Source organism: Saimiri boliviensis, chromosome 10, assembly GCF_048565385.1.
Source record: "Saimiri boliviensis isolate mSaiBol1 chromosome 10, mSaiBol1.pri, whole genome shotgun sequence".
In the NCBI taxonomy this organism is placed as follows: Eukaryota; Metazoa; Chordata; class Mammalia; order Primates; family Cebidae; genus Saimiri; species Saimiri boliviensis.
In genome coordinates this window covers 70,936,796-70,961,970 of record NC_133458.1, presented here as the reverse complement: position 1 = coordinate 70,961,970, position 25,175 = coordinate 70,936,796, and the positions used below count along the sequence as shown (strand labels likewise).

At 36.8% G+C, this 25,175-nt stretch overlaps 1 protein-coding gene across 11 annotated transcripts in view; it reads right to left on the bottom strand.

The window, feature by feature from the left end:
* Positions 1 to 25,175, bottom strand: part of PPP1R9A (protein phosphatase 1 regulatory subunit 9A) — a 339,268-nt gene that overhangs the window by 122,785 nt on the left and 191,308 nt on the right. For all 11 annotated transcript variants that reach the window (XM_074379461.1, XM_074379464.1, XM_074379466.1 and 8 more), the window contains one exon: positions 2,005 to 2,109. In XM_074379461.1, coding sequence (XP_074235562.1) covers positions 2,005 to 2,109 — 105 coding nt within the window. The remainder of the gene's footprint in view (positions 1 to 2,004; positions 2,110 to 25,175) is intronic.

Here is a 25,175-nt window from a genome sequence, read left to right as displayed (position 1 = left end):
TTTTAGCACTTTGGGAGGCCGAGGTAAGCGGATCACTTGAGGTCAGGAGTTCAAGACCAGCTTGGTCAACATGGCAAAACCCGTCTCTACTAAAAATAAAAAAATTAACTGGGTGTGGCAGTGCATGCCTGTAATCCCAGCTACTTGGGAGGCTGAGTCAGGAGAATTGCTTGAACCCAGGAGGCAGAGATTGCAGTGAGCCGAGACTGTGCCACTGCACTCCAGACTGGGTGACAGAGCAAGACTCTGTCTCCAAAAAGAAAGAAAAAAAAAAACCTGCACATGGATGTTTATACAGGTTGAGCATACCAAATGAAAATATATAAAATCCAAAATGTTCGGAACACTCAAAACTTTTTGAGCACTGACATGACACTCAAAGGAATTACTCACTGGAGTATTTAAGATTTCAAATTCTCACATTAGGGATTCTCAGCTACTAAGTATATAATGCAAATATTCCAACATGAAAAAAAAAATCCAAAATCGGAAACATTCTGGCTCTAGGAATTTCACATAAGGGATACTCAACTTGTACTAGCGTTAAGCAGAATAATATCAATATCTTTTTCCATTATGGCCCTTCATATATTTGAAAACTGTAATTATGTACTTCCATGAAGGTAGTGATGAACAGAACAGACTGAGGAAGGGAAAATGTGAAATCAGACACAACAGTTAAGAAGACATTTGAAGACATTTGAAATTTGTACAAGGCTGAATATAACAACACAAGAGTATGCAGTCAACAGTCAGAGGAAAAAAAAAGGGATGGCTACGGTTTCAGGTAACAACACATTATTTTCCAACTGAGAAATGTTCTTATGAGTTGAATGTACATCTTACTTATTTCATTTTTAAATGTAAAGTCTAATGGACAGCTTCAAAACCAAGTTCTATATTGACATGGGAAAATGTCTTAAGAACACACTGTGATCTTCAAAAAGACAATCACATTTACTGAATGGGCCCACCCACACAACTCAGACAGCACCACACAGTTTTGCAATTATTTTACATACTTTTCTCAAGGCTGTGAATATTCTAGAAACATCAACATAGCGCCCACAGAAGTAGTTTAGGTTGTATTCCTTAAAGCATCCCTTTAGCATTAGAAGATAATTTACAATTGAAAAAAGTCTGAAGTCTAAAACTTAAATTCATGCTTCGGCAAAATAAAACATGCAGCAACAATATCCTAATATTGTCTATATAGCAATGTCAACTTATTAATATTTTCAGAATATTTAGCAGTTTCATTTTGATAATGAGAACACTCAACCACTTTCATCATTACACATACTAAATAATGTTTCCTTAATGTTTCTTAAACAAGATGTATGGAAAAGTAAATGATATAAGCAATACTTAAGATAAATAAGTAACATATAAGCAAAAAATACCTGATTTCAAACCCTGACTTCCACTAGCTGAAAATTGCTTTCTTTCTTGTTTTCTAATATACAATATTCACAATCCCAAGGCTGAATATAAATTTCAAAGTCCAAAAAAAAAAAATACACCCTAAGTCCATTAAGTTGGAAAAGTTATAATGCAGCAAACATTGGTCCTCGCTGATTCCTTAAAATAATACATACATTAAAAAACATACTTATCCTTATTCAGTGTGAGTGTCTAAAAAACATACATCATTGAATATATGTATGATAATTTCAAGTATTGTATAAGTATTTTTCTTAAAAGGATTTGAGACCAAATTCATATTTATTGAAATTAAAGCTAGAAATTCTACCTTCCTGGAAATCATAGTATTTTAGAAAGACACGAAGACAAGTACTTTAAATTCCATTTTCTATTTAAATGATTTAAATTCCATTTTCATAAACTAATTATAATACAGATGAAAAAATTTAAAACTAAATGCAAAGTTTTACCATTCAGATGAAATTGTCATTGTAATTATATTTATTTGCAGTTTACACTATAGAAAATTAAAATTCACTAAAGTAACAACATGGTATATATTAGAAGGCACATATTTACCTGACATTGCCTTTGGTGTTTCTGAGAACCGTTGCTGCAAAATTCTGTGTTACACCCACCAAGCTGATTCCATCCACTTCTACAATCTGGTCATTGACTTGTATTCTTTGGAAAGAGGAAAAAAAATACAATTAATTTATGTAATAATGCAACATCATTTCCAACAAATGGGCTGACAAAATATGTGATTTTTAAGATACCATTTTGATCCAAAATCTTTTACCTATGGTCAGCCCTGCTCTCTGTATCAGTGGGTTCCACATCTGTGGATTCAACAAATTGTGGATATAAAATATTTGGAAAAATTTTTTTTAAATAGTAATACAAAAAAAAGTACAAATTAAAAAAACTTAACTATACACCATTTGCATTGTATTACATATAATAAGTAATCTAGAGATTATTTAAACTATTTGAAAAGATGTACACAGGTTATATGCAAATATTATTTCTGTACTATACTGTAAGAGACTTGAGCATGTGCAAATTTTGGTATCCACTGAGGTCTTACAAAGAATCCCCTGTGGATTCCCAGGGATGACTACAGAAGCTCCAGACCTTAATCAAACACTCAAGGTTTTAAAAAGACTATTTCCATTAAAAATTGGGCAAAAGACATGAACAGATATTTCTCAAAAGAAGACATACAAATGATGAACAAACATTAAAAGAAATGCTCCACTGCACTAATCATCGGAGAAATGCAAATCAAAACTGCAGTGAGTTACCATCTCACACCAGTCAGAATGACTATTACTAAGTAAAGATGCTGGGGAGAATGTGTAGAAAAGGGCATGTTTATACACTATTGGTAGGAATGTAAATTAGTTCAGCCACTGTGGAAAGCAGTTCAAAGATTTCTCAAATAACTTAAAACAGAACTACCATGTGATCCAGTAATCCCATTACTGGGTATATTTCAAAAGAAAACAAATCTTTCTACCAAAAAGATATATACATGTTCACTGCAGCACTATTCACAACAGCAAAGACATGGAATCAACCTAGATGTCCACAAAATTGAATATAGCCATTTTCAACTTTATTAGACACTAACAAATCTGCACACCCTTCGGAATACTTGGTATGCTCAGATCCTTTAAGTGCTGCCAATCATATAGGTGAGAAAAGATATCACAATGTGATTTTAATTGCATTTCCCTGATTACTAATGTGGGCAAATATTTTTTTGTATGTTTATAAGTCACCTATCTATTTCCACAAATTGTCAAATCATTTCTTTTACCCATTTGTTACTGCTGCTGTTGTTGGCTTGAGTGACTTTTCTTATTAACTCATGTGAAATGTCTTTATATATCTTGCATATTAATACTTCCTTAAACATATTGCAAATACTTGCACCCTATCTGTAGCTTGTCTTTTTATATTTCTTTGAAATAGGTGGTTTAGAGGAAAAATAATTTTTAAAGTATATCCACATTTGTAAGTAGGTTTTTTGTGTGTGTTTTGTTTAAGAAGTACTTTTCTGCCCAAAGGTTATCAAAAGATTCTATATCTTCTTCCTTTTTGGGGAAAGGCAGGGAATAGGGTCTCACCATGTTGCCCAAGCTGGTCTCAAACTCCTTATCTCAAGTGATCCTCCTATGTTGGCCCTGCAAAGTGCTAGGATCACAGTTGTAAGCCACTGCATCGGGCCTATATTTTCTTCAAAATGTATTATTTTGAAGAAATTTCCATATTTAGGTAGTTATCCACCTGGAAATTTTCTAGAATTATAATGTGTTGGCAATCTACTTGGGAGGCTCAGGCAAAAGAATCACTTGAACCTAGGAGACAGAGGCTGCAGTGAGCTGAGATTAAGCCACTGCACTCCAGCCTGGGCAACAGACTATGACAAAAAAATAAAATGAAATAAGCAATTATAATTGATTGAAAATTATTTAATGGATTAATATTACAGTAGATTAAAAATTCTAGAAAGCTGCATATATGCCTTCTCCCACTTGATCCATGTGGTTACTCTGTTCTCCCACAGAGTATGTCCAGAATCACTTTTTCTGTTTGTTAATCATTCCTCCCAGATGTTTAGAAAAGCATGGTCTTCTCTAGTTCTGTCTAGCTTATTCTCCACTCCTCTACAGTGGAAAATGAATGGTGCTACAACCATCTACTTCTACTTTCATTCCTTCTTTTCTTTCTAGGAAGTGGGTTCACTTAGAGCTACTTAGCCATCTCTCCTATTTTCTTCCACTTTTCTTTCTACTTTCTTTCTCCTACTTTTTTTCTACTTTACCTCTAGCTCTAAGTAGTAAGGCCTTTGATAGCAATGTGGTAATAAAATTGAAGATTTGCTTTAGAGGAAAACAAAAAACATAAAGTCTTTAAGCTAACTCCAGACTCACCTGGTTTAAATACTCTGCCAGATTAAGCTTACTCATGATGAGGTTGGGAGTCATGAGGAGGATGGTGTGAAAAAGGGTTTGTGGTCCAATTTTTTATTTCTCCATATGGATATCTAATGAATAATAATATCCATGAAACAATGAACTAAAACTCCCACATGAGGGAATATAAAGAAAGTTGAAATTTAGTCCTCATGCTAGCTCCAGATCATACACCAGTAAGATAGCAACTTTCCAGAAAAAGCTATGTTTTTCCAAATTTGCAAAAAAGTACTCTGTGAATTAGCAGTGACCCTATCTTACTGGATAAGATCATCTAGGGCACTGGTTCCCAAACTGTCTAATTGCAACAGAGTAAAATGAAGCAATTTTGAAAATTACAGATTCCTAAAGTTGCACCTCCTGCCAGTCTCATTTAGAAGACATGAGGGAAAAGTACAAAGTGGAAATTTGAGTTTTGATAAAGTTTGGCTTTGTGTTCCCACCCAAATCTCATCTTGAATTGTAATCTCATAATCCCCACAAGTTGTGGGAGGGATTCCAATGGGAGATAATTGAATCATGGGGCTGGTTTCCCCCATGCTGTTCTTGTGACAATGAGAGAGTTCCCATTAGATATGGTGGTTTTATAAGGGTCTTCCTCCTTCATGCAACACTCATTCTCTCTCCTGCTGCCTTGTGAAGAAATGCTGTCTGCTATGATTGTAAGTTTCCTGAGGCCTCCCCAGCCATGCTAAATGAGAGTCAATTAAACCTCTCTTATTTATCAACTATGCAGCCTTGGGTATTTCTTCATAGTAGCACGAGAACGGCCTAATATAAGTTGTTTCCTGATTTCGTCTATTATGAATAAAGTTGTCATTCACATGCAAGACTTTATGTAGATATATGTTTTCATTTCCAGTGGAAAATATCTTAAAGTGGAATTGCTGGATCAAAATGTTAAGTGTATATTTAACTTTCAAGAAACTTCCAAACTGTTCTCCTAAGTGGCAGTAAAATTTTGCATTCCCACCAGCCATAAGGGAGCATTTCACTTCTCTACATCCATCTCAGCACTTTATATTGTCAGGATTCTTATCTTTAGCCATTCTAATAGGTGTGCAGTGATATCTCATTAAAGTTTTAATTTTCATTGCTCTCATGTTTAATACATTTTCACATACTATTGACCAGTCATATGTTTTCCACGTTGAAGTGGCTGTTGAATCTTCTGTTCACATTTTAACAATTCTATGGTTATTCTTCTTGTTGTTATTAGCGTTCTTCCTATTCTAGATACAAATTCTTGTATATATTTGCAAATATTATCTCCTTATCTATAGCTTTACTTTTCATTTCTAAACCATTTCTCTTAAAGAACAAAAGTTTGGATTTAATAAAGTTCAACTTATCAGTTTTTTGTTTCATAGTTCATACTTTGTGTCCTGTTTAAGAAATCTTTGTTTAACATGATTTTATAACAATTTCACCACTGTATTCTTTCAGAGGTTTTATACTATTAGCTTTATATTGAGATCTATAATTAATTTTGAATTAACTTTGTATATGGTGTGAAATAAGGGTTGTAATCCAATTTTTTATTTCTCCATATGGATATCTAATTGTTCTAGCACTTTGTTGAAAAGACTGTATTTTTTCCAGTGGAAACTGGAAAAATTATAGTCTTTTATCATTATACTTTCATTGAAAGTCAACTAACTACCATACATTTTCATCTATTCCTTTTTTTTTCTATTACACTGATCTATATTTCTATACCAATGTCATACTGTCCTGATTACTGAAGCTTTATAAAAAGTCATGAAAAATCAAATAAGATCAGTTCTCTAACTTTGTCCTTCTTTTTCAGAGTTGTTATCCTAGGTCCTTTGCATTTCCATATGCATTTTAGAACCACCTGATTAATTTCTCCCCAAAACAAAACAAAATGAAACCTAAAAAAAGCATACTACAATTTTGATTGGGATGTCATTGACTCTACAGATCAGTAAGAGGAAATTTCACATCTGAAAGGCAGTCAGCTTTCTGTTCATCATGTATGTTTTCATTTACCTGCCAAATATCATACTGCCATCAACCCCTAATTTCATTTCAACAAGACTTAATTTTTTTCCAGCAGCATCCTCACATTAACTAAAAGCTTTAAGGAAAGCCACACTCTAAAAGGACTTGCATCTTTTATAAAACTTTTTGCCTATTAGTCCTTTCTCTACCCCTCAAAAGCCTCTTCTTGAAGGTCCAGCTCAAATAACTTCTCTTTGAAGTTACCTGCTTATCCAAGCCTATGATCTTTTCCATCCTTTGAACATCTTCTGTATCATTGTATACCTCAACCTAACATCACATGTTACCAGATATTGTTTGATATTTCTTGATGTATAAGGTCTCCTTAAGCAAACAGATTGCAAACTTCTTGGGTCTTATAGCTAAACCCAGAGCAATAAATATGTCTTCCTAATCTTATTAAGCTATTTTAGGAAAAGAAAGAAATTCCTTTTATTTGTGGTTTTATTTTCTGGATGGGATAGAAGTTAGCATGTCAAATATTAGGAAAACATTCCCGATACATACTTGTTGATGAGACTTAAAAGAAGCCAGTGCCCTGCTGAGTTCTCTATCATTATGTATATGCCATTCTCTTTATATTCTCCTAGCCAATCATCACTTAAAATGTTGTTTTCTCAGAGACTATCTAGGAAACATCTTTCCATAGCCAAGACAATCCTAAGCAAAAAGAACAAACCTGGAGAAATCACACTACCTGACTTCAAACTATACTACAAGGCTACAGTAATCAAAACAGCTTGGTACTGGTACTGGTACTGAAACAGAGATATTGGCCAAGGGAACAGAACAGAGGCCTCGGAGGCAACACCACACATCTACAACCATCTGATCTTTGACAAACCTGACAAAAACAAGCAATGGGGACAGGATTCCCTGTTTAATAAATGGTGTTGGGAAAACTGGCTAGCCATGTGCAGAAAGCTGAAACTGGACCCCCTCCTGAAACCTTACACTAAAACTAACTCCAGAAGGATTCAAGATTTAAACATAAGACCTAACATCATAAAAAACCCAGAAGAAAACAGAGGCAATACCATTCAGGACATAGGCATAGGCAAGGAGTTCATGACTAAAATACAAAAGGGAATGGCAAGAAAAGTCAAAATAGACAAATGGGATCTAATTAAACTTAAGAGTTTCTGCATAGCAAAAAAAACAATCATTAGAGTGAATTGGCAACCAACAGAATGGGAAAAAAGTTTCTGCAATCTACCCATCTGACAAAGGGCTAATATCCAGAATCTACAGCAAAAGAAACAATCATTAGAGTGAATCGGCAACCAACAGAATGGGGAAAAAATTTTGCAATGTACCCATCTGACAAAGGGCTAATATCCAGAATCTACAAAGAACTAAAGCAGAGTTACAAGAAAAAAAAACAAACCTATTCAAAAGTGGGTGAAGGATATTAACAGACAGCTTTCAAAAGAAGACATTTATGAGGCCAATAAACATATGAAAAAATGCTCATCATCACTGGTCCTCAGAGAAATGCAAATCAAAACCACATTGAGATACCATTTCGTGCCAGTTAGAATGGTGATCATTAAAAAATCTGGAGACAACAGATGCTGGAGAGGATGTGGAGAAACAGGAATGTGTTTACCCTGTTGGTGGGAGTGTAAATTAGTTCAACCTTTGTGGAAGACAGTGTGGCAATTCCTCAAGGATCTAGAACTAGAAATACCATTTGACCCACAAATCTCAATACTAGGTATATATCCAAAGGATTATAAATCATTCTATCATAAAGACACATACACATGTATTTTCATTGCAGCACTGTTTATAATAGCAAAGACCTGGAACCAACCCAAATGCCCATTGATGATAGACTGCACAAAGAAAATGTGGCACATATACACCATGGAATACTATGCAGCCATAAAAAAGGATGAGTTCATGTCCTTTGTAGGGACGTGGATGAAGCTGGAAACCATCATTCTCAGCTAACTGACACAAGAACAGAAAACCAAACACTGCATGGTCTCACTCATAGGTGGGTGTTGAACAATGAGAACACATGGGCACAGGGAGGGGAACACAACACTGGGGCCTGTTGGGGGGTGGGAGATGGGGAGGCACAGCAGGGGGTAGGGTGGTTGGAGAGGGATAACTTTGGGAGAAATGCTTGATGTAGGTGACAGGGGGATGGAGGCAGCAAACCACCATGGCATGTGTGTACCTATGCAACAATCCTGCAAGATCTGCATATGTACCGAGAACTTAAAGTACAATTTAAAAAGTAAAATAAAATTATATTATCTTAATACCATTTTTAACTTTATATCTTTGTGTTTGTTTATATATAACTTGTATCATTTTATTTATTTATGTTTTTAATTTTGAGACAAGGTCTTGCTATATTACCCAGACTGGTCTCAAACTTTTGGGGTCCAGCAATCCTCCCACCTCAGCCTCCCCAGTAGCTGAGATTATAGGTACATGTCACTGTGACCAACCACACAATTTAATATTTAGTTGTATTGCTTTATAAAAGTTATTATGTTGTGTAGAGATGTGTTGGAGGCAGAGACTTTGTGCTATAAGTTGATTTGAGACTATCTAAATGCCTGACATTATGCCTTTTATTTCTTTTTAATTTATTCATAAAAAAAGAATGCTATCAAATTAATATGTGCTCAAGAGATTATTTGATAGTGACAATTCATCAATGTTTTGAGTGACAAACCACTACCAATGGCAATTCTGCCAAGCAACTTTCATGACATTACAAGTTGGCTGACTTAGGGACAAATATAGAAGATAAAGGCAAGAAGAAATTCTTTATCTTTCAAATATTTAATTTAAAATATAATTTGTATTTTGAAAGCCAAAATAAAGTTGAGTTATGGCATTTGAAGGATGAACAGAATTGGCTTCCAAGTAAAAACAACAACAACAACAACAAAAAAAAAAAACCCGGAAAGCTGAAAGCTTAATCTCTCAAACAGAAAGATAATCATTGCCACACTTTCATGAAGTGAAAGGATAATAATGCAACTTTAATAAGGCAAGAGCACTTGAGAAGGCAAATAATTTTTAAAAGACAAAAATTTACGGATGAGTAAGAGGAGTACTAAATAATAGATTACAAAAAAAAACGTTGAAAACAGTTTTTTTTTAAGAAACTAATATTTACAGAGCTAGTATTTACTGGGGAAAAAAAATAAAAGCAAAATATAGGTTTGTACACTACCAATAGAGAGAATTATCAGAAAAGAAAGGAAACTAAGGTGATAACTGCCATAATGAGCAGAAATAAAGAACAAACTAGGCCAAAAAAAATTCTGAAAATAAGCAACCTGTCAGAATGATTCCAATAAAATGATGAAACAAGCATATTATTTTCTTTATTTGTATTTTTCCAGCATTTTTGCCATCTTTCTTCTTATTACTAAGTCCCTTCAATAGTACTTGTTTCACTGATTTGGTTGATTCATCCAGTTAGTAATTTAGCAAAAGTGACTTGATGCTGACTATAGTAAAAGGACAGAGAGAGTTACTGGCATACAAATTTGTGTAAGACATGGTCTCTATCTGAGAATACCATACACGTACACAAATACACACACGTACACATACTTGTGCATGTATGTGTATATGCATATATAGAATATGTGTTGTAGGCACTGGAGACATGGGAGTGTGATAAGCTATAAAAAACATTTTAAGTGTACAAAGAAAGGTATGAATAAAATAGGTTGATGTTAAGAGGAGGGGCTGCTGACTCTTTAAAGTGAAGATCAGACTGAACAAGAGCAACAAAAAGACAGAACATAGATGGATTCAGAAGTCACGGTGTTTTCCCACATAACACAAGAAAATCATCAGCTCTAATGTATAATACTGTTTTTTTTTAAAAAAGCAAATGGTAACATGACCTTCAAGAAGACTAGAGATTATTGAAACCTGCCTTTAAGAAAAGCAATAGAACAAACATTAAAAACTAAAATTATAAGGAAATTTGTCTAGAAAAAAATTGATTCCTGAAACTGGAATCATTCCACTCACGAATGTGTTTAAATGCTTATCAAGAGTCTAATACAGGCTGGGCACAGTGGCTCACACCTATAGTTCCAGGACATTTGGAGGCTGAGGAGGGTGGATCACCTGAGGTAGGGAGTTTGAGACCAGCTTGACCTACTTGGAGAAACCCTATCTCTACTAAAAATACAAAATTAGTCAAATTAGCTGGGCGTGGTGGTCCATATAATCCCAGCTACTCCTACTCCGGAGGCTATGGCAGGAGAATTGCCTGTAATCCCAGCTACTAGGGAAGCTGAGGCAGGAGAACTGCTTAAACCCAGGAGGTGGAGGTTGAGGTGAGCCTAGATCACGCCACTACACTCCAGCCTGGGCAACAAGAGCGAAACTCAATCTCAAAAAAAAAAAAAAAAAAAAAAAAAGAAAGAAAAAAAAATAGTCTAATACAATCAAGGTATGGAAGACACTAGAAACATAACCATAGGGAGTATTACTGCCTGAGCTCCGCCTCCTGTCAGATCAGTGGCAGCATCAGATTCTCACAGGAGCGCAAAACCTTTTGTGAACTGCATATTCAAGGGATCTAGGTTGGGTGCTCCTTATGAGAATCTAACTAATGTCTGATGATCTGAGCTGGAACACTTTCATCCTGGAAATCTCCCACTCCCCAGTCCATGGAGAAACTGTCTTCGACAAAAACGGTTCCTAGTGCCAAAAAGGCTGGGGACTGCTACTTTAAGCTTAGCCTTGAAGTAGAAAGTATCAGAATGTCAAATATATATAAAATTCTGTGTAGGTTGAAGAACATGAAAGGAAATGTGGCATTAAGAAAAGAAACTGGGTCTTAACAGTTGTCCAGACCCAAATTTCAATCCTAAAGCTTCCACTTACTGATGATTTAATTAAAATCTCCAAAGCTCAGCTTCCTCATCTATTTTAAAAATACTGTAAATTTTTGTGATGTAAATAATTAGAACAAGAAATTACTGAGATATTTTTAAAAGAGAGATAGAAGGTGGATGCAGACTGGGAGTGAAGGTTTCTGCAAAACAGCCTTGGGAGAAAGAAATCTGAGGTAAAAGTAAACTCAGACCTAAACTCCTGTCCTACAAAAATAGTCAGAGTAAACAATGAACAAAGGAAACTGATAAGCTAAAGTTCAGGGCCCTGAACTATGGTGGTAAACAACTCCAGATCTACAAATGGGAAAAATAATGGACACTGAGAAAAAGGATAATGCAGTGGGAGGGAAAATGCCACTTAAAATGTTTATCGCCACCTACAAGGTAAAACAAATTTTCAAGCATTTTCTTGATATTGGATGGGGGTGAGAAAGGAATATACTATTAAAAAGTGTGTAGCTTGTAAAATATTGTGTAAATTAACAATAATGTAACGATTATGGCAAAATTTTAAAATGTATGACTGATATTCTCCTTATTTACAGTGCATTTTTATCTCAGCAAATCATTATTTAGATGCTTTCAGTTACCTTAGCCCATAATTTTCTTAATCTCCTCTTTAATAAAATTAAATTTCTTCAGCCATCAATTACTATAAGAACTAATCCTTTATTTACATAGAAATGGCCTAGTATAACGACTATGTATGTTGGTGGTAAAGATTAGCAACAATGTATGTAAAAGAGTTCACTCAGTAATTAGCATATGATATGACCTTAATGTGTTGCAGTTTTAGTAATTATTATTTTGATTCTGATGTGTAAGGAGGAAGAGGAAGAAAACAACTGCAGATGCTAAGGTAATTTTCCCCACTGAAGTAGAGAATTGATATAATAGGCACTTAAGAAGTAACACTGTTCTTCAATGACAAGAAGACCTTGAGTTATCATTCACAAAAAATGAAGAACAAATGTACGCTGTGTTCAGAAGGGGCACACAAAGGGATAGTTTTAGAAGAACAAGCTTTGGGACAATGGCAAGGACAAACTGGAAAGTTCAACTGAGAGGAGTTCTTAAAAAATGAGGGAATAGGCAGAAAGACATGGTTTAAGATGTCTTAGAGAATGAACACAAAAGAACCAATCTGAGTGACAGTCCAAAGAAAGAAATGCACAATATAATAAGAGATTATATAGGTAAAAACAAATGAAAGAATAAAAGAAGATTTGAAAATTTTACAGCTAAACTAATGAAAAATATAGTAGACACAAAAAAAGAGATGCTCAGATCAAGAGAAACGAGAAAAGAAAAAAAGGAATTCAGTATCTTTTATGTTGAGTTGGAGATGAAAATAAGACATTCAAGTAAATAATTCTACATGCTCTAGGGTTAAGGTATAAATCTGGGAGAAATTTCTATACACTCATTTTAAAAATCAGTATGGACTGACTACAAAAATGAGTTCAAGAAGCTAGCCTTCATCAAGAATTACTTTTTACAATGTAGGATTAAAAAAGAAGAAAAAATGATCTATAGATAAGCAGAATCTGAAAATTATTAAACCAAACAAGGGAGCACATATCTCATTAAATATAAGTGATCATAATACGACACTGACAATTAAAAAGGACTCAGTATACAAAAAGGCCACTGGATGTTTCAAAATGCAGGTAAATAATGTTGAAAGCAAGAAATTGACAAAAAATTAAGAGTAGAAACCAATATAGAAATTTACTAAGCTTAAGTTTAGAGTTCCAAATTAGTTCTGTATATTGTATTTGATCAAGTTTGTTAACAGTGTGGGAGCAGCAGAGTTGAAGGTTCTAGGCAGTTAAGAAGTGAAGGACGTTTCTATGGATCATTTACTTATGGAAATCAACACTAAAAGAACAGGTGGTAACAGTCTACAAATGCAACAAGAAAAAAAGGAATTTGTTAAAATAAGAAATACAGATGGCAGGTAAACACCTTAAAAGGCTCAAAACCAGAAAATCAAATTTAAAGAGTAATAATATGCCACTTATCAAAATATTGAAGATTTTATAACACAATATTCAGTCTTAATGAGGATGCAGTAGACTATTCTTAGACACTGCTAAGGAAAGCACAAATTGAACAACTTTTCTGAAAGGTGGTTTAGCAATACGTTTTTTTTTTTTTTTTTAATTCAACCACCATGGCACATGTATACCTATGTAACAAACCCGCATGTTTTAAAACATTTTAGAAAACTAAAAGGCATACATTTCATATGTACAGTACAATGAGGTGTGACTATGCACATATCCGTGTAACCATCTACAGAATCCAGATATAGACATATCCATCACCCCAGAAGTTCCTCTGTATTTCTTCCTAATCTATCCCCTGCCCCGACAACCCTTAGTCTGAGGCAAACACCAATCTTCCTTTAATCACTATGAACAGATTTTGATTTGCTAGTCTTTTGTATAGATGGAATTATACAGTATGTACTTTTTTGTGTCTGGATTCTTTTACATTTTTTTATATTTTACTTTAAGTTTAGGATACACATGCAGAACATGTACATTTGTTACATAGGTATATACGCAACATGGTTGTTTGCTGTACCCATCAACCCTCATCCAGCTTTTAAGCCCTGTAGGCATTAGGTATCTGTCCTAATGCTTTCCCTCCCCTAGCCCCCTACCCTGACAGGCCCTGGTGTGTGATGTTCCCCTCCCTGTGTCCATGTGTTCTCATTGTTCAACTCCCACTTATGAGTGAGAACATAGGGTGTTTGGTTTTCTGTTCCTGTGTTAGTTTGCTGAAAACAATGGCTTCTAGCTTCATCTATGTCCCTGAAAAGGATATGAACTCATTCTTTTTTATGGCTACATAGTATTCCATGGTATATATATGCCATATTTTCCTTATCCAGTCTATCATTAATGGGCATTTGGGTTGGTTCCAAGTCTTTGCTATTGTAAATAGTGCTGCAATAAACATAAGTGTTTTTAAAGCATTTAAGATGTAATGCACCTAGGGCCGGGCATGGTGGCTCATGCCTGTAATGCCAAAACTTTGGGAGGCTGAGGCAGGCAAATGGCTTGAGGTCAGGAGTTCAAGACCAGCCTGGGCAATATGGGGGAAACTTCTGTCTACTAAAAATACAAAAATCAGCCAGACATGGTGGCACACACATGGGGTCCCAGCTATTTGGGAGGCTAAGGCAGGAAAATCACTTGAATCCAGGAGGTAGAGGTTGCAGTGAGCCAAGAGTGCACCACTGCACTCCAGCTTGGGTGACAGAGCAAAACTCTGTCTCAAAAAAATAAAAATAAATAATGAAATCAAATAAAATATAATGCACTTAGACATGGTCTTCTGGTCTTAGGAATTAATTTCAAAGAATGATGCATAAAAATTTTTATATAAAAATGCTAACCTCACCAATAGCTTGAAATAACATACTAGCAAAACAATATGTAAATAGCATATGTATGTACGTATATATGTAATCACAGCATAATATATCCTTAAAGTCTATTATAAAAACTAGTTAATGACATGATATAAAATAATATTATTTAAGTACAATCACTGGAGTCAGATATCCTAGGTATACAGGCAGGCTCTGCTACTTATTTGTTGTGAGTGATAGCAGCAAGAGGCAGACAAATTCCTAGGCAGACAGAGACAGGTCCCTGGTGAAACCTGACCTACAAGCCAAAGACAGTTTAAAGCCTGAAACTGAGCTGCCAGTTCTGGGTACAGTCCACGGCTAGAGTGAGAACTTCCTCAATGCCTTTTAGTCAATTGAATGGTGCTTTTTCCAGGCATGCTCATGGACCAATCAGCATGCACTCTCCTATTATGAGTCCATAAAAACTCAGACTCAGCCTCACAGAGGGCTACCTGCTCTTGGGTCCCTTCTCTGCTGAGAGCTCTCCTTCTGTTGCTCAATATAACTTTTCTCTGCCCTACTTACTTCTGGTGTCTGCGTACCTAATTCCTCTTGGTCATGGCACAAGAACCCAGAATTCGCCACTCTGCAGGCAGCTGGAGCAAATGAGTTGTAACATGAACAAGTTACAATATCTCTCTGGGATCTCAGACCTTGGAACTCCCTGGGCAAGAGCTGTAACACCACTTGGGGCTCAACAGTTGCTGGCATATCTGAGTTTTCAGGTGTTATCACATTCCCCTTGTCTAGATGCCAGCACCCAAGGTGAAGCAGGTTACTGCACATCTGGCCCAGCTGCAGGCTTAGTGGGGATCCTGTGGTGGGTGCAGCATCCAGACCAGGGCACAAGCCGAGTGCAGCTTGCCAGGCTGGGCGGGTCTGCAGCGTGAGCCCAGAAAGCCCAAGCAAAGAGGCAGCAGCCGCAGAGATTTCCAGCTAGCAAAGTGGCACAGAAGGGGTCATGTAACATTGTAATCCTCCTTCCTGCTTCCCAAACCATGGGGAGAAAAAGCTGCTGGGTGTGATTCTCACCCACCACTAAACTACAAAAGCTGCAACAGTTGGTTCAACATATGCAAATCAATAAATGTGATTCACCGCATAAGCAGAATTACAAACAAAAACCTTATGATCTTCTCAGACAGGGAAAAAGTTTTAGATAAAATCTAATATCCCTTCATGATAAAAACCCTCAAGCAACTAAGCACTAAAGAAACATACCTCAAAATAGTAAGAGCAATCTATGACAAAACCACAGTCAACATTAGGCAGAATGAGCAAAAATTAGCAGCATTTCTTGAAAACTGGAACAAGATAAGGATGTCTACTCTAATTACTTCTATTCAACATAGTACTGGAAGTTCTAACCAGAGCAATCGGGTAAGAGAAAGAAATAAAAGACATCGAAATAAGAAAAGAAGAAGTCAAACTATCTTCATGGACAAAATAATTCTATACCTAGAAGGCCCTAAAGACTCCACCAAAAGACTTCTGAAACTGATAAGCAACTTCAATAAAGTTTCAGGAGACACAATCAATGCACAAAAATCAATAGCATTTCTATAAACCAATACCATTCATGCTGAGAGCCAAATCACGAACAAAATCCCATTTGCAATAACACACACGCACGCGCGCACATACACACACGTATTCCCCTAGGAATACATCTAACCATGAAAGTGAAAGATATCTATAAGGAGAACTATAAAACACTACTAAAAGAAATCACAGATGACAAAAACAAATGGAAGAACATTCCATGCTCATGGATTGAAAGAATCAGTATCAGTAAAACAGCCTTACTGCCCAAAGCAATCTACAGATTTGACACTATTCCCATCAAACTACCACTGTCATTTTCCATAGAACTAGAAAAAAATTCTAAAATTCAGATAGATACCAGCACATACCTCCTGAAAGACAAGAAAAAAATAAGTTAAAATAAAATTCATATGGAACCTAAAAAGAGCACTGAAATAGCCAAAACAATCCTAAGTAAAAAGAACAAAGCAGGAGGCATCAAATGACCCAACTTCAAACTGTACTCTAATTCTATAGCAACCATAAAAGCACAGTACTGGTAAAAACACAGACATATAAACCACTGAAACAGAATATAGAACCCAGATACAATGCCCATACCTACTATATCATTCTGTTTTCATGCTGCTGATAAAGACATACTCAAGATTGGGTAATATACACAGGAAAAAGGTTTATTGGACTTACAGTTCCACATGGCTGGGGAGGCCTCACAATCATGGCAGAAAGTGAAAGGTACATTTCGCATGGCAGTAAACAAGAATAGAACTTCTGCAGGGAGACTCCCCTTTTTAAAACCATCAGATCTAGTAAGACTCATTCACTATCACAAGAACAGTGCAGGAAAGATCTACCACCATAATTCAGCCACCTCTTAGCCAGTTCCTCCCATAACATGTGGGAATTGTGGGAGTTATAATTCAAGATGAGATTTGGGTAGAGACACAGCCAAACTATATCATTATGCCCAGCCCCTCCCAAGTCACATATCCTGACATTTCAAAACCAATTACACCTTCCACATAGTCCTCCAAAGTCTTAACTAACTCATTTCAGCATTAACTCAAAAGTCCACAGTCTAATATCTCATCTGAGACAAGGCAAGTCCCTTATGCCTATGAGCCTGTAAAATCATAAGCAAGTTAGTTACTTCCTAGGTACAATGAGGGTATAGGCATCGGTTAAATACAGCCATTCTAAATGGAAGGAATTAGCCAAAATAAAGGTGCCACAGGCCCCATGCAAGACTGAAATCCAGCGGAGTAGTCAAATCTTAAAGCTCCAAAATGATCTCCTTTGACTCTATGTCTCACATCCAGGTCACATGATGCAAGGGGCGCATTCCCATGGTCCTGGGAAACTCTGCTCCTGTGGCTCTGTAGGGTGCAGCCTCCCTCCCAGCTACTTTCACTGGCTGATGTTAAGTGTCTGCAGCTTTTCCAGGCACAGAGTGCAAGCCATTGGTGGATGTACCTGTCTGGGGTCTGAAGAATGGTGACCCTCTTTTCATCGCTCCACTAGGCAGTGCCTCAGTAGGAATTTTGTGTGGAGGCTCCAACCCCACATTTCCCTTCCATACTGCTCTATCAGAGGTTCCCCATGAGAGCCCTGCCCCTGCAGCAAACTTCTGCTTGGGCATCCGGGCATTTCCACACATCCACTGAAATCCAGGCAAAGGTTCTAAAACCCCAATTCTTGACTTGTGTGCACTCACTGTTTCAGTATCATGTGGAGGCTGCCTAGGCTTGAGGCTTGCACCCTGTGAAGCCACAGCCCAAGCTCCATGTTGGCCCCTTTCAGCCATGGCCACAAAGGTTGGGAAACAGGGCACCAAGTCCCATGGGTACAAGCAGCATGGGGACTCTGGGCCAAGCCCACGAAACCACTTTTTCCCCCTATGCCTCCCAGCCTGTGATAGAAGGGGCTGCCTTGAAGACCTCTGATATGCCATGGAGACCTTTTCCCCTTTGTCTTGGGGATTAACATTTGGCTCCTTGTTAATCCTATGGAAATTTCTGCAGGTGACTTAAATTTCACCTCAAGAAATGGGATTTTCTTTTCTATCATATTGTCAGGCTGCAAATTTTCCAAACTTTAATGCTGTTTCCCTTTGAAACTGAATGCCTTTGATAGAACACAAGTCACCTCGTGAATGCTTTGCTTCTTAGAAATTTCTTCTGCCAGACACCCTAAATCATCTCTACCAAGTTCAAAGTTCCACAAATCTCTAGGGCAGGGTCAAAATGATGCCAGTCTCTTTGCTAAAACAGAAGAAGAGTCACTTTTGCTCCAGTTCCCAACAAGATCCTCATCTCCACCTGAAAACACCTCAGCCTGAACCCTATTGTTCTTATCACTATAAGCATTTGGGTCAAAGCCATTCAACAAGTCTCTAGAAAGTTCCAAACTTTCCCACATTTTCCTATCTTCTTCTGAGCCCTCCAAACTGTTCCAACCTCTGCCTGTTAGTCAGTTTCAAAGTTGCATCCACATTTTCAGGTGTGTTTTCAGTAATACCCACTTTACTGGTACCAATTTACTGTATTAATCTGTTTTTACACTGCTGATAAAGACATACCTGAGACTGAGTAATCTGTATAGGAAAAAGGGTGATTAGACTTACAGTTACATGTGGGTGGGGAGGTCTCACATTCATGGTAGAAGGTGAATGACACGTATCACATGGTGGGAGACAAGTGAAGAGCTTGGGTGGAGACTCTCTCCTTTTTAAAATCCTCAGATCTCATGAGACTCATTCACTATCACAAGAACAGTGTAGGAATGACCCACCTCCAAAATTCAATCACCTCTCACCAGGTTCCTCCCACAAGTGGGAATTGTGGGAGTTACAAATCAAGATGAGATTTGGTGGGGCACAGCCGAACCATATCACCTACATCTAATCTTTGACAAAATTGACAAAAATAAGCAATGAAGAAAGGACTCCCTGTGCAATAAATGGTGCTGGGATAGCTGACTAGCAGTGCTCACAAGAATAAAACTGGACACCCAGCTTTCACTGTATATAAAAAATTAACTCCAGATGGATTAAAGATTTAAACCTAAGACCTCAAACTATAAGAATCCTAGAAGAAAACCTAGGAAATGTCACTCAGGACACTGGCCTTGGGAAAGAATTTATGACTAAGTCCTCAAAAGAAATTGCAACAAAAGGTCAGGTGCAGTGGCTCATGCCTCTAATACCAGCACTTTGGGAGGCTGAGACAGGTGGATCATTTGAGTTCAGGAGTTCGAGACTAGCCTGACCAACATGGTGAAATCCCATCTCAACTAAAAATGTAAAAATTAGCCAGGCATGGTGGTGCGTGCCTGTAATCCCAGCTACTCGGGAGGCTGAGGCAGGAGAATCACTTGAACTTAGGAAGTGGAGGTTGCAGTGAGCCGAGATTGCACCACTGCACTCCAGTCCGGGCAACAAAAGTAAAACTCTGTCAATTTAATTTAACTTTCTATGGAGGTAAACTGTGACGATTAAGGTGGAAACAAGTTCAAGAAACAAAATGAGGAGAAGAGGAAGGAAAGGTAAAGAAGACTGAATGGGAGAAAAAGGGAACAATGGATTAAAAAGGCATGGGTTCAGTTTTATTCCCATCATAGACTGCTCCTACAACTCACTAGAACATGAGCCAGCAGAGTATTAAATGCCAAAATGGCTACTGTGATGGGAAAAGCTTTCTGGTGTCTGATACCCACTTTGCTTGCATCTTATATCTCATGAGAAGAAAACTTTTAAATGCAACCTCATAGAATAGTTACACTGATAATCTCTTAACTGTAATGAAAAGCACAGGAAAGACAACAGGAAGACGCTCAGTGGTTAAAAACAAAAGACTTCATGGACAGAGCTCTGTATCAGACCATCCCAGAGTACAAAGAATAACCAGTTCTACAGATTATCTAGACTTTTCAAAAATTTTCCAGGATAGCAGAGGAAATAGCCTGTTTCCCCTGGAAATAGTGTTTACTACAATGGCATTTATGGGAACATACCTGGCTAGTTTGTAAAAACCGTCTCATCCTGGCCAGTTCCTCAACAGTTTCCATGTGCTTACCATAAACAAAAGTGCACAACACCACTGCTCTTCAGTCTCACTACAATATTGCTGAAATGCTGCAATTCTTAATCTGAAAACCATAATCAATAGGGAAAAGGCTAATTAAATTATATAAATTGGATTATTCTAGGGTTTGTTTAATGTTACTGGATAGTTATTTATTGACACAATGTTTCTGGGAGAGAGGAAAAAATAACCGTACCTCACAGAGCCTTGCTGACAAAAAAGTGGAGCAGCATTAATAAACTCGGAGAGAGATCCAAGATGGCTGATGACTAGCAGCTCGGGATTTAGCTCCCAGTGAAAGCACAAAGAACGAGAGTATGCCACACCTTCACATGAATTCTTGTTGCTCACGCACCAGGAGATTCCCAGCGAAGGAGGCCCACGGGTCGCCAGCGCGACTCTTGTGACCGGCGAGGTGGTTTTGCCGGCGCCTCTGAGCGTCGGTTCTTGGTGCAGAGTCAGAAAAGCACCATCAATCTTAACGCCGCTGTTTAGTCGATGCAGTGCGTTGCTCAGATTTCGGAGCTGAGAATCAGTAAGTCGGACGTCCACTCAGAAAACCAATTACAAAGACGGTAAATACAAAGACCACAGATGGATAAATTTATAATAAAGGGAAGAAAACAGCCAAAAAAGGCTGAGACTACCCAAGATCAGAACGCCTCTCCCTCAGCAGGGGATCACGGTTCCTCATCAGCAACGAAACAAGGCTTGATGGAGAACGAGTGTGTTCCAATTACAGAAGCAGGCTTCAAAATGTGGATAATGAGAAACTTCTGTGAATTAAAAGAACTTGTTTTAAACCAATCCAAAGAAACTAAGAACTTTGAAAAAAGATTTGATGAAATGTTAACAAGAATACACAATTTAGAGAGGAATATAAGTGAATTGATGGAGCTGAAAAACACAATACGAGAACTTCGTGAAGTATGCACAAGTTTTAACAGCCGAATTGATCAAGCAGAAGAAAGGATATCAGAGGTCGAAGACCAACTCAATGAAATAAAACAAGAAGACAAGATTAGAGAAAAAAGGATAAAAAGGAATGAGCAAAGTCTCCAAGAAATATAGGACTATGTGAAAAGACCTAATCTACGCTTGATAGGTGTACCTGAAAGTAAGGAAGAGAATGAATCCAAGCTGGAAAATACACTTCAGGACATTATTCAGGAAAATTTTCCCAACCTAGTAAGGCAGGACAATATTCAACTCCAGGTAATACAGAGAACACCACAGAGATATTCCTCAAGAAGAGCAACTCCAAGGCACATAATTGTCAGATTCACCAGGGTTGAAATGAAGGAGAAAATACTAAGGGCAGCAAGAGAGAAAGGTCAGGTTACCCACAAAGGGAAGCCTATCAGACTTACAGCAGATCTCTCAGCAGAAACCCTACAAGCCAGAAGAGAGTGGGGACCAATATTCAACATCCTTAAAGAAAAGATCTTTCAACCCAGAATTTCACATCCAGCCAAACGAAGCTTCACAAGTGGAGGAAAAATAAAGTTTTTTGTGAATAAGCAAGCACTCAGAGATTTCATCACCACCAGGCCTGCTTTACAAGAGCTTCTGAAAGAACCACTACACATAGAAAGGAACAAACAGTATCAGCCTTTCTAAAAAAATACCAAAAAGAGCATCAATATAATGAAGAATTTACATCAACTAATGGGCAAAATAGCCAGCTAATATTAAATGGCAGTATTAAACTCACATATATTATTATTGATTCTAAATTTAAATTGACTAAATCCCCCAATCCAAAGACAGACAGGCAATTTGAATAAAAAACTAAAACCCATCAGTATGCTGCATCCAGACCCATCTCACACTCAAGGATACACAAAGACTCAAAACAAGGGATGGAGAAGGATTTACCAACCAACCAGAGAGCTAAAATAAATAAATAAAAAGCAGAAGTTACAATTAAGCAACAAAGATCAAAAGAAGCAAAGAAGGACATTATATAATGATAAAAGGATCAATGCAACAAGAAGAGCTAAAGATCCTAAATTTATACGCACCCAAATACAGGAATACGTAGATCAGTACCACATCATATCAACTCAGAAGTTTAAACGAAATGTTCGTTGGCTCCTTGTTTGTTATTCTCTTCCCTCATCTTCTTCTATATCTCCATTATTAAGGACAATTATAGGCATACCCATATTTAGATTGCATTCTAGCCCGGGCAATAAAGCAATACCCCCATTCTCTCTCCCTCTTCCTCTTTCTCTTTCTTCCTCTTCTTTATTCTTTTTCTTATAAAAAAATAAAAATAATAAAAGAAAAAAAAGCATTAATAAACTCTGGTCAACAGAGATCTTCCTCAAAATGCTAGATACTGAAGTTTTAAGTGTATGTGAAAATACATATCAAAGCAGTAATAGCCCAAATCCAAGGGGCAAATAAGCAAAATATTTTATTAGAAGAGTAACACAAGAGTGTGTGCCCAGAGAGGAAATTATCATCTAGGGGACCATGACAGAGTCAATTAAAACAAGTTTCCATCCAGAGTTCTCTTAGGCTGGAGGGTACTTCAGGCACAGATGGCTCCTAAGAGAAGGTGAATTTGCTGCAGGATAAGCAAAAGAACAGGACCCTTTATCTATTGTATATGCTTATTGTATTTGGGTACTACCCAAAAGATGGGGGAAAAATCATTTAAAAGCCAATACTTGAATGAGGATAAATTACATAGAATGTAATTTCATATTTGGTATCTCTTCCAATAAAACTGAAAAGGACAGTGATTGAAAATGATGAGCAAAAGCTTGAGAAACAAAAACAGGACCCAAAAACAAAATGGATCCAAAATGCATTTTTAATTTGCCTCTAATTTAGCACAGCATTATTAACATCCTTTGTCAATTACCACCCATGTGATTTACGCTACAATTTAGCATTCTGAATTGTTTTTATGAAACTAATTTTGCTTTATAGAATCATGAATGAGGACTGGAAAATCATTAGTGTATGAAAGTGTCCTGTGTGCAATCTCAAAAATTACATTTATGACAACAAAAACTAATAGTCAATATATTTAATGTTATTTTACTAAAACTTTAGAAATGAAAGAGAAAATAGAAATGGCTGTCATGTCATTCATCTAAATTATAAGCTGCTATAGAGCAGGGTGGCACAAAAACAAAACAGAGAAAAATGATAAGCCCAAGTAAATGTTTCAAAAGTGATTAAAAGCCCAGTGTGGTGGTACTTGCCTATAGTCCCAGTTACTTGGAAGGCTGAGGTGGGAAGTTCACTTGAGCCCAGGAGTTTGAGGTCAGCCTGGGCAACGTAGTGAGACCTCACCTCTAAAAATAAAAAAAATAAAAAGTGTTTAAAGCACAAGGATTTACTCATTCAACAAATATTTATTGAGCAACCACTATCTTTAAGGCATCATAGGATAAAGTACACAATGAAAAGCTTGACAAAAGAAAATTTTGAATATAGGAGATAGTACCAAAAGAATAAGGAAGAGTCACAACTTTTTTAACTATACTAGATAAACTCAGGAAGATAAATACCTAAGGCAAAAATTTTTAAGTACTCAAAATGTGGTGACAGCTTATAAGCCATTTAAGCAGAGATACAATCACAATGAAAAGGCTTCTTGTGGGAAAAGAAGGAGGGAGAAGGGGGAGAAAAGACACTTTCTATATATACATGTCTGCTTACTTAACATTCCTCGAAGGAAGTATAACTAAATCTGAGACTAAATTGAAATAAATTTTCTTAAATAGAAAGAGTTATTAAGAATCTAAAGTAAGCTAGAATACAACAATACAGAATCTTATGCTTTCAAGGCTAAAAGGAATCACCTTAGAGAATATCTAACCCAGAACTTTAATTCTATCAATAAATGAGGTCTGACTAGTAATTTCCTTGGGGCGGAAATCTTATTATTTTTAGTTTTGAGAAACTATACACAAGTTTTATATATTCTCTACAAAATTAGATATTCTAGATCAGCCAAAAAAATTTTTTTAAAAACCCATACACTAGAGCCATTCAACACTTTAGTATATATTAATTTTAGGCTTTTTGAGATGACTGAGAGATAAAGACAAAAAGGATCACACAGAGAGAAAAGAAGAAATAGAATACATACCTACATAAGAATGGCTTCATATTAATCATAGTATTTTATAAATCTTTAATGCAATGTTTAATTTTTTTATATGTATGTACTTTAAGTTCTGGGGTACATGTGCAGAATGTAAAGGTTACATAGGTATACATGTGCCATAGTGGTTTGCTGCACCCATCAAACCCGACATCCACATTAGATATTTCTCCTCTAGCTCCCCACCCCCGGTAGGCCCCAGTGTGTGACATTCCCTTCCCTGTGTCCATGTGTTCTCATTCTTCAGCTCCCACTTATGAGTTAGAACATGCGTTATTTGGTTTTCTGTTCCTGTGTTAGTTTGCTGAGAATGATGGTTTCCAGCTTCATCCATGTCCCTTGCAAAGGACATGAACTCACTCTTTTTTATGGCTGCTTAGTATTCCATGGCATATATGTGCCACATTTTCTTTATCCAGTCAATCATTGATGGGCATTTGGGTGGTTCCAAGTCTTTTTTATTGTGAACAGTGCCACAATAAACATACAAGTGCATGTGTCTTTATAGTAGAATGATTTATCATCCTTTGGATATATACCTAGTAATGGGATTGCTGGGTCAAATGGTATTTCTAGTTCTAGATCATTAAGGAATTGCCACACTATCTTCCACAATGATTGAACTAATTTATATTCCCACCAACAGTATAAAAGTGTTCCTATTTC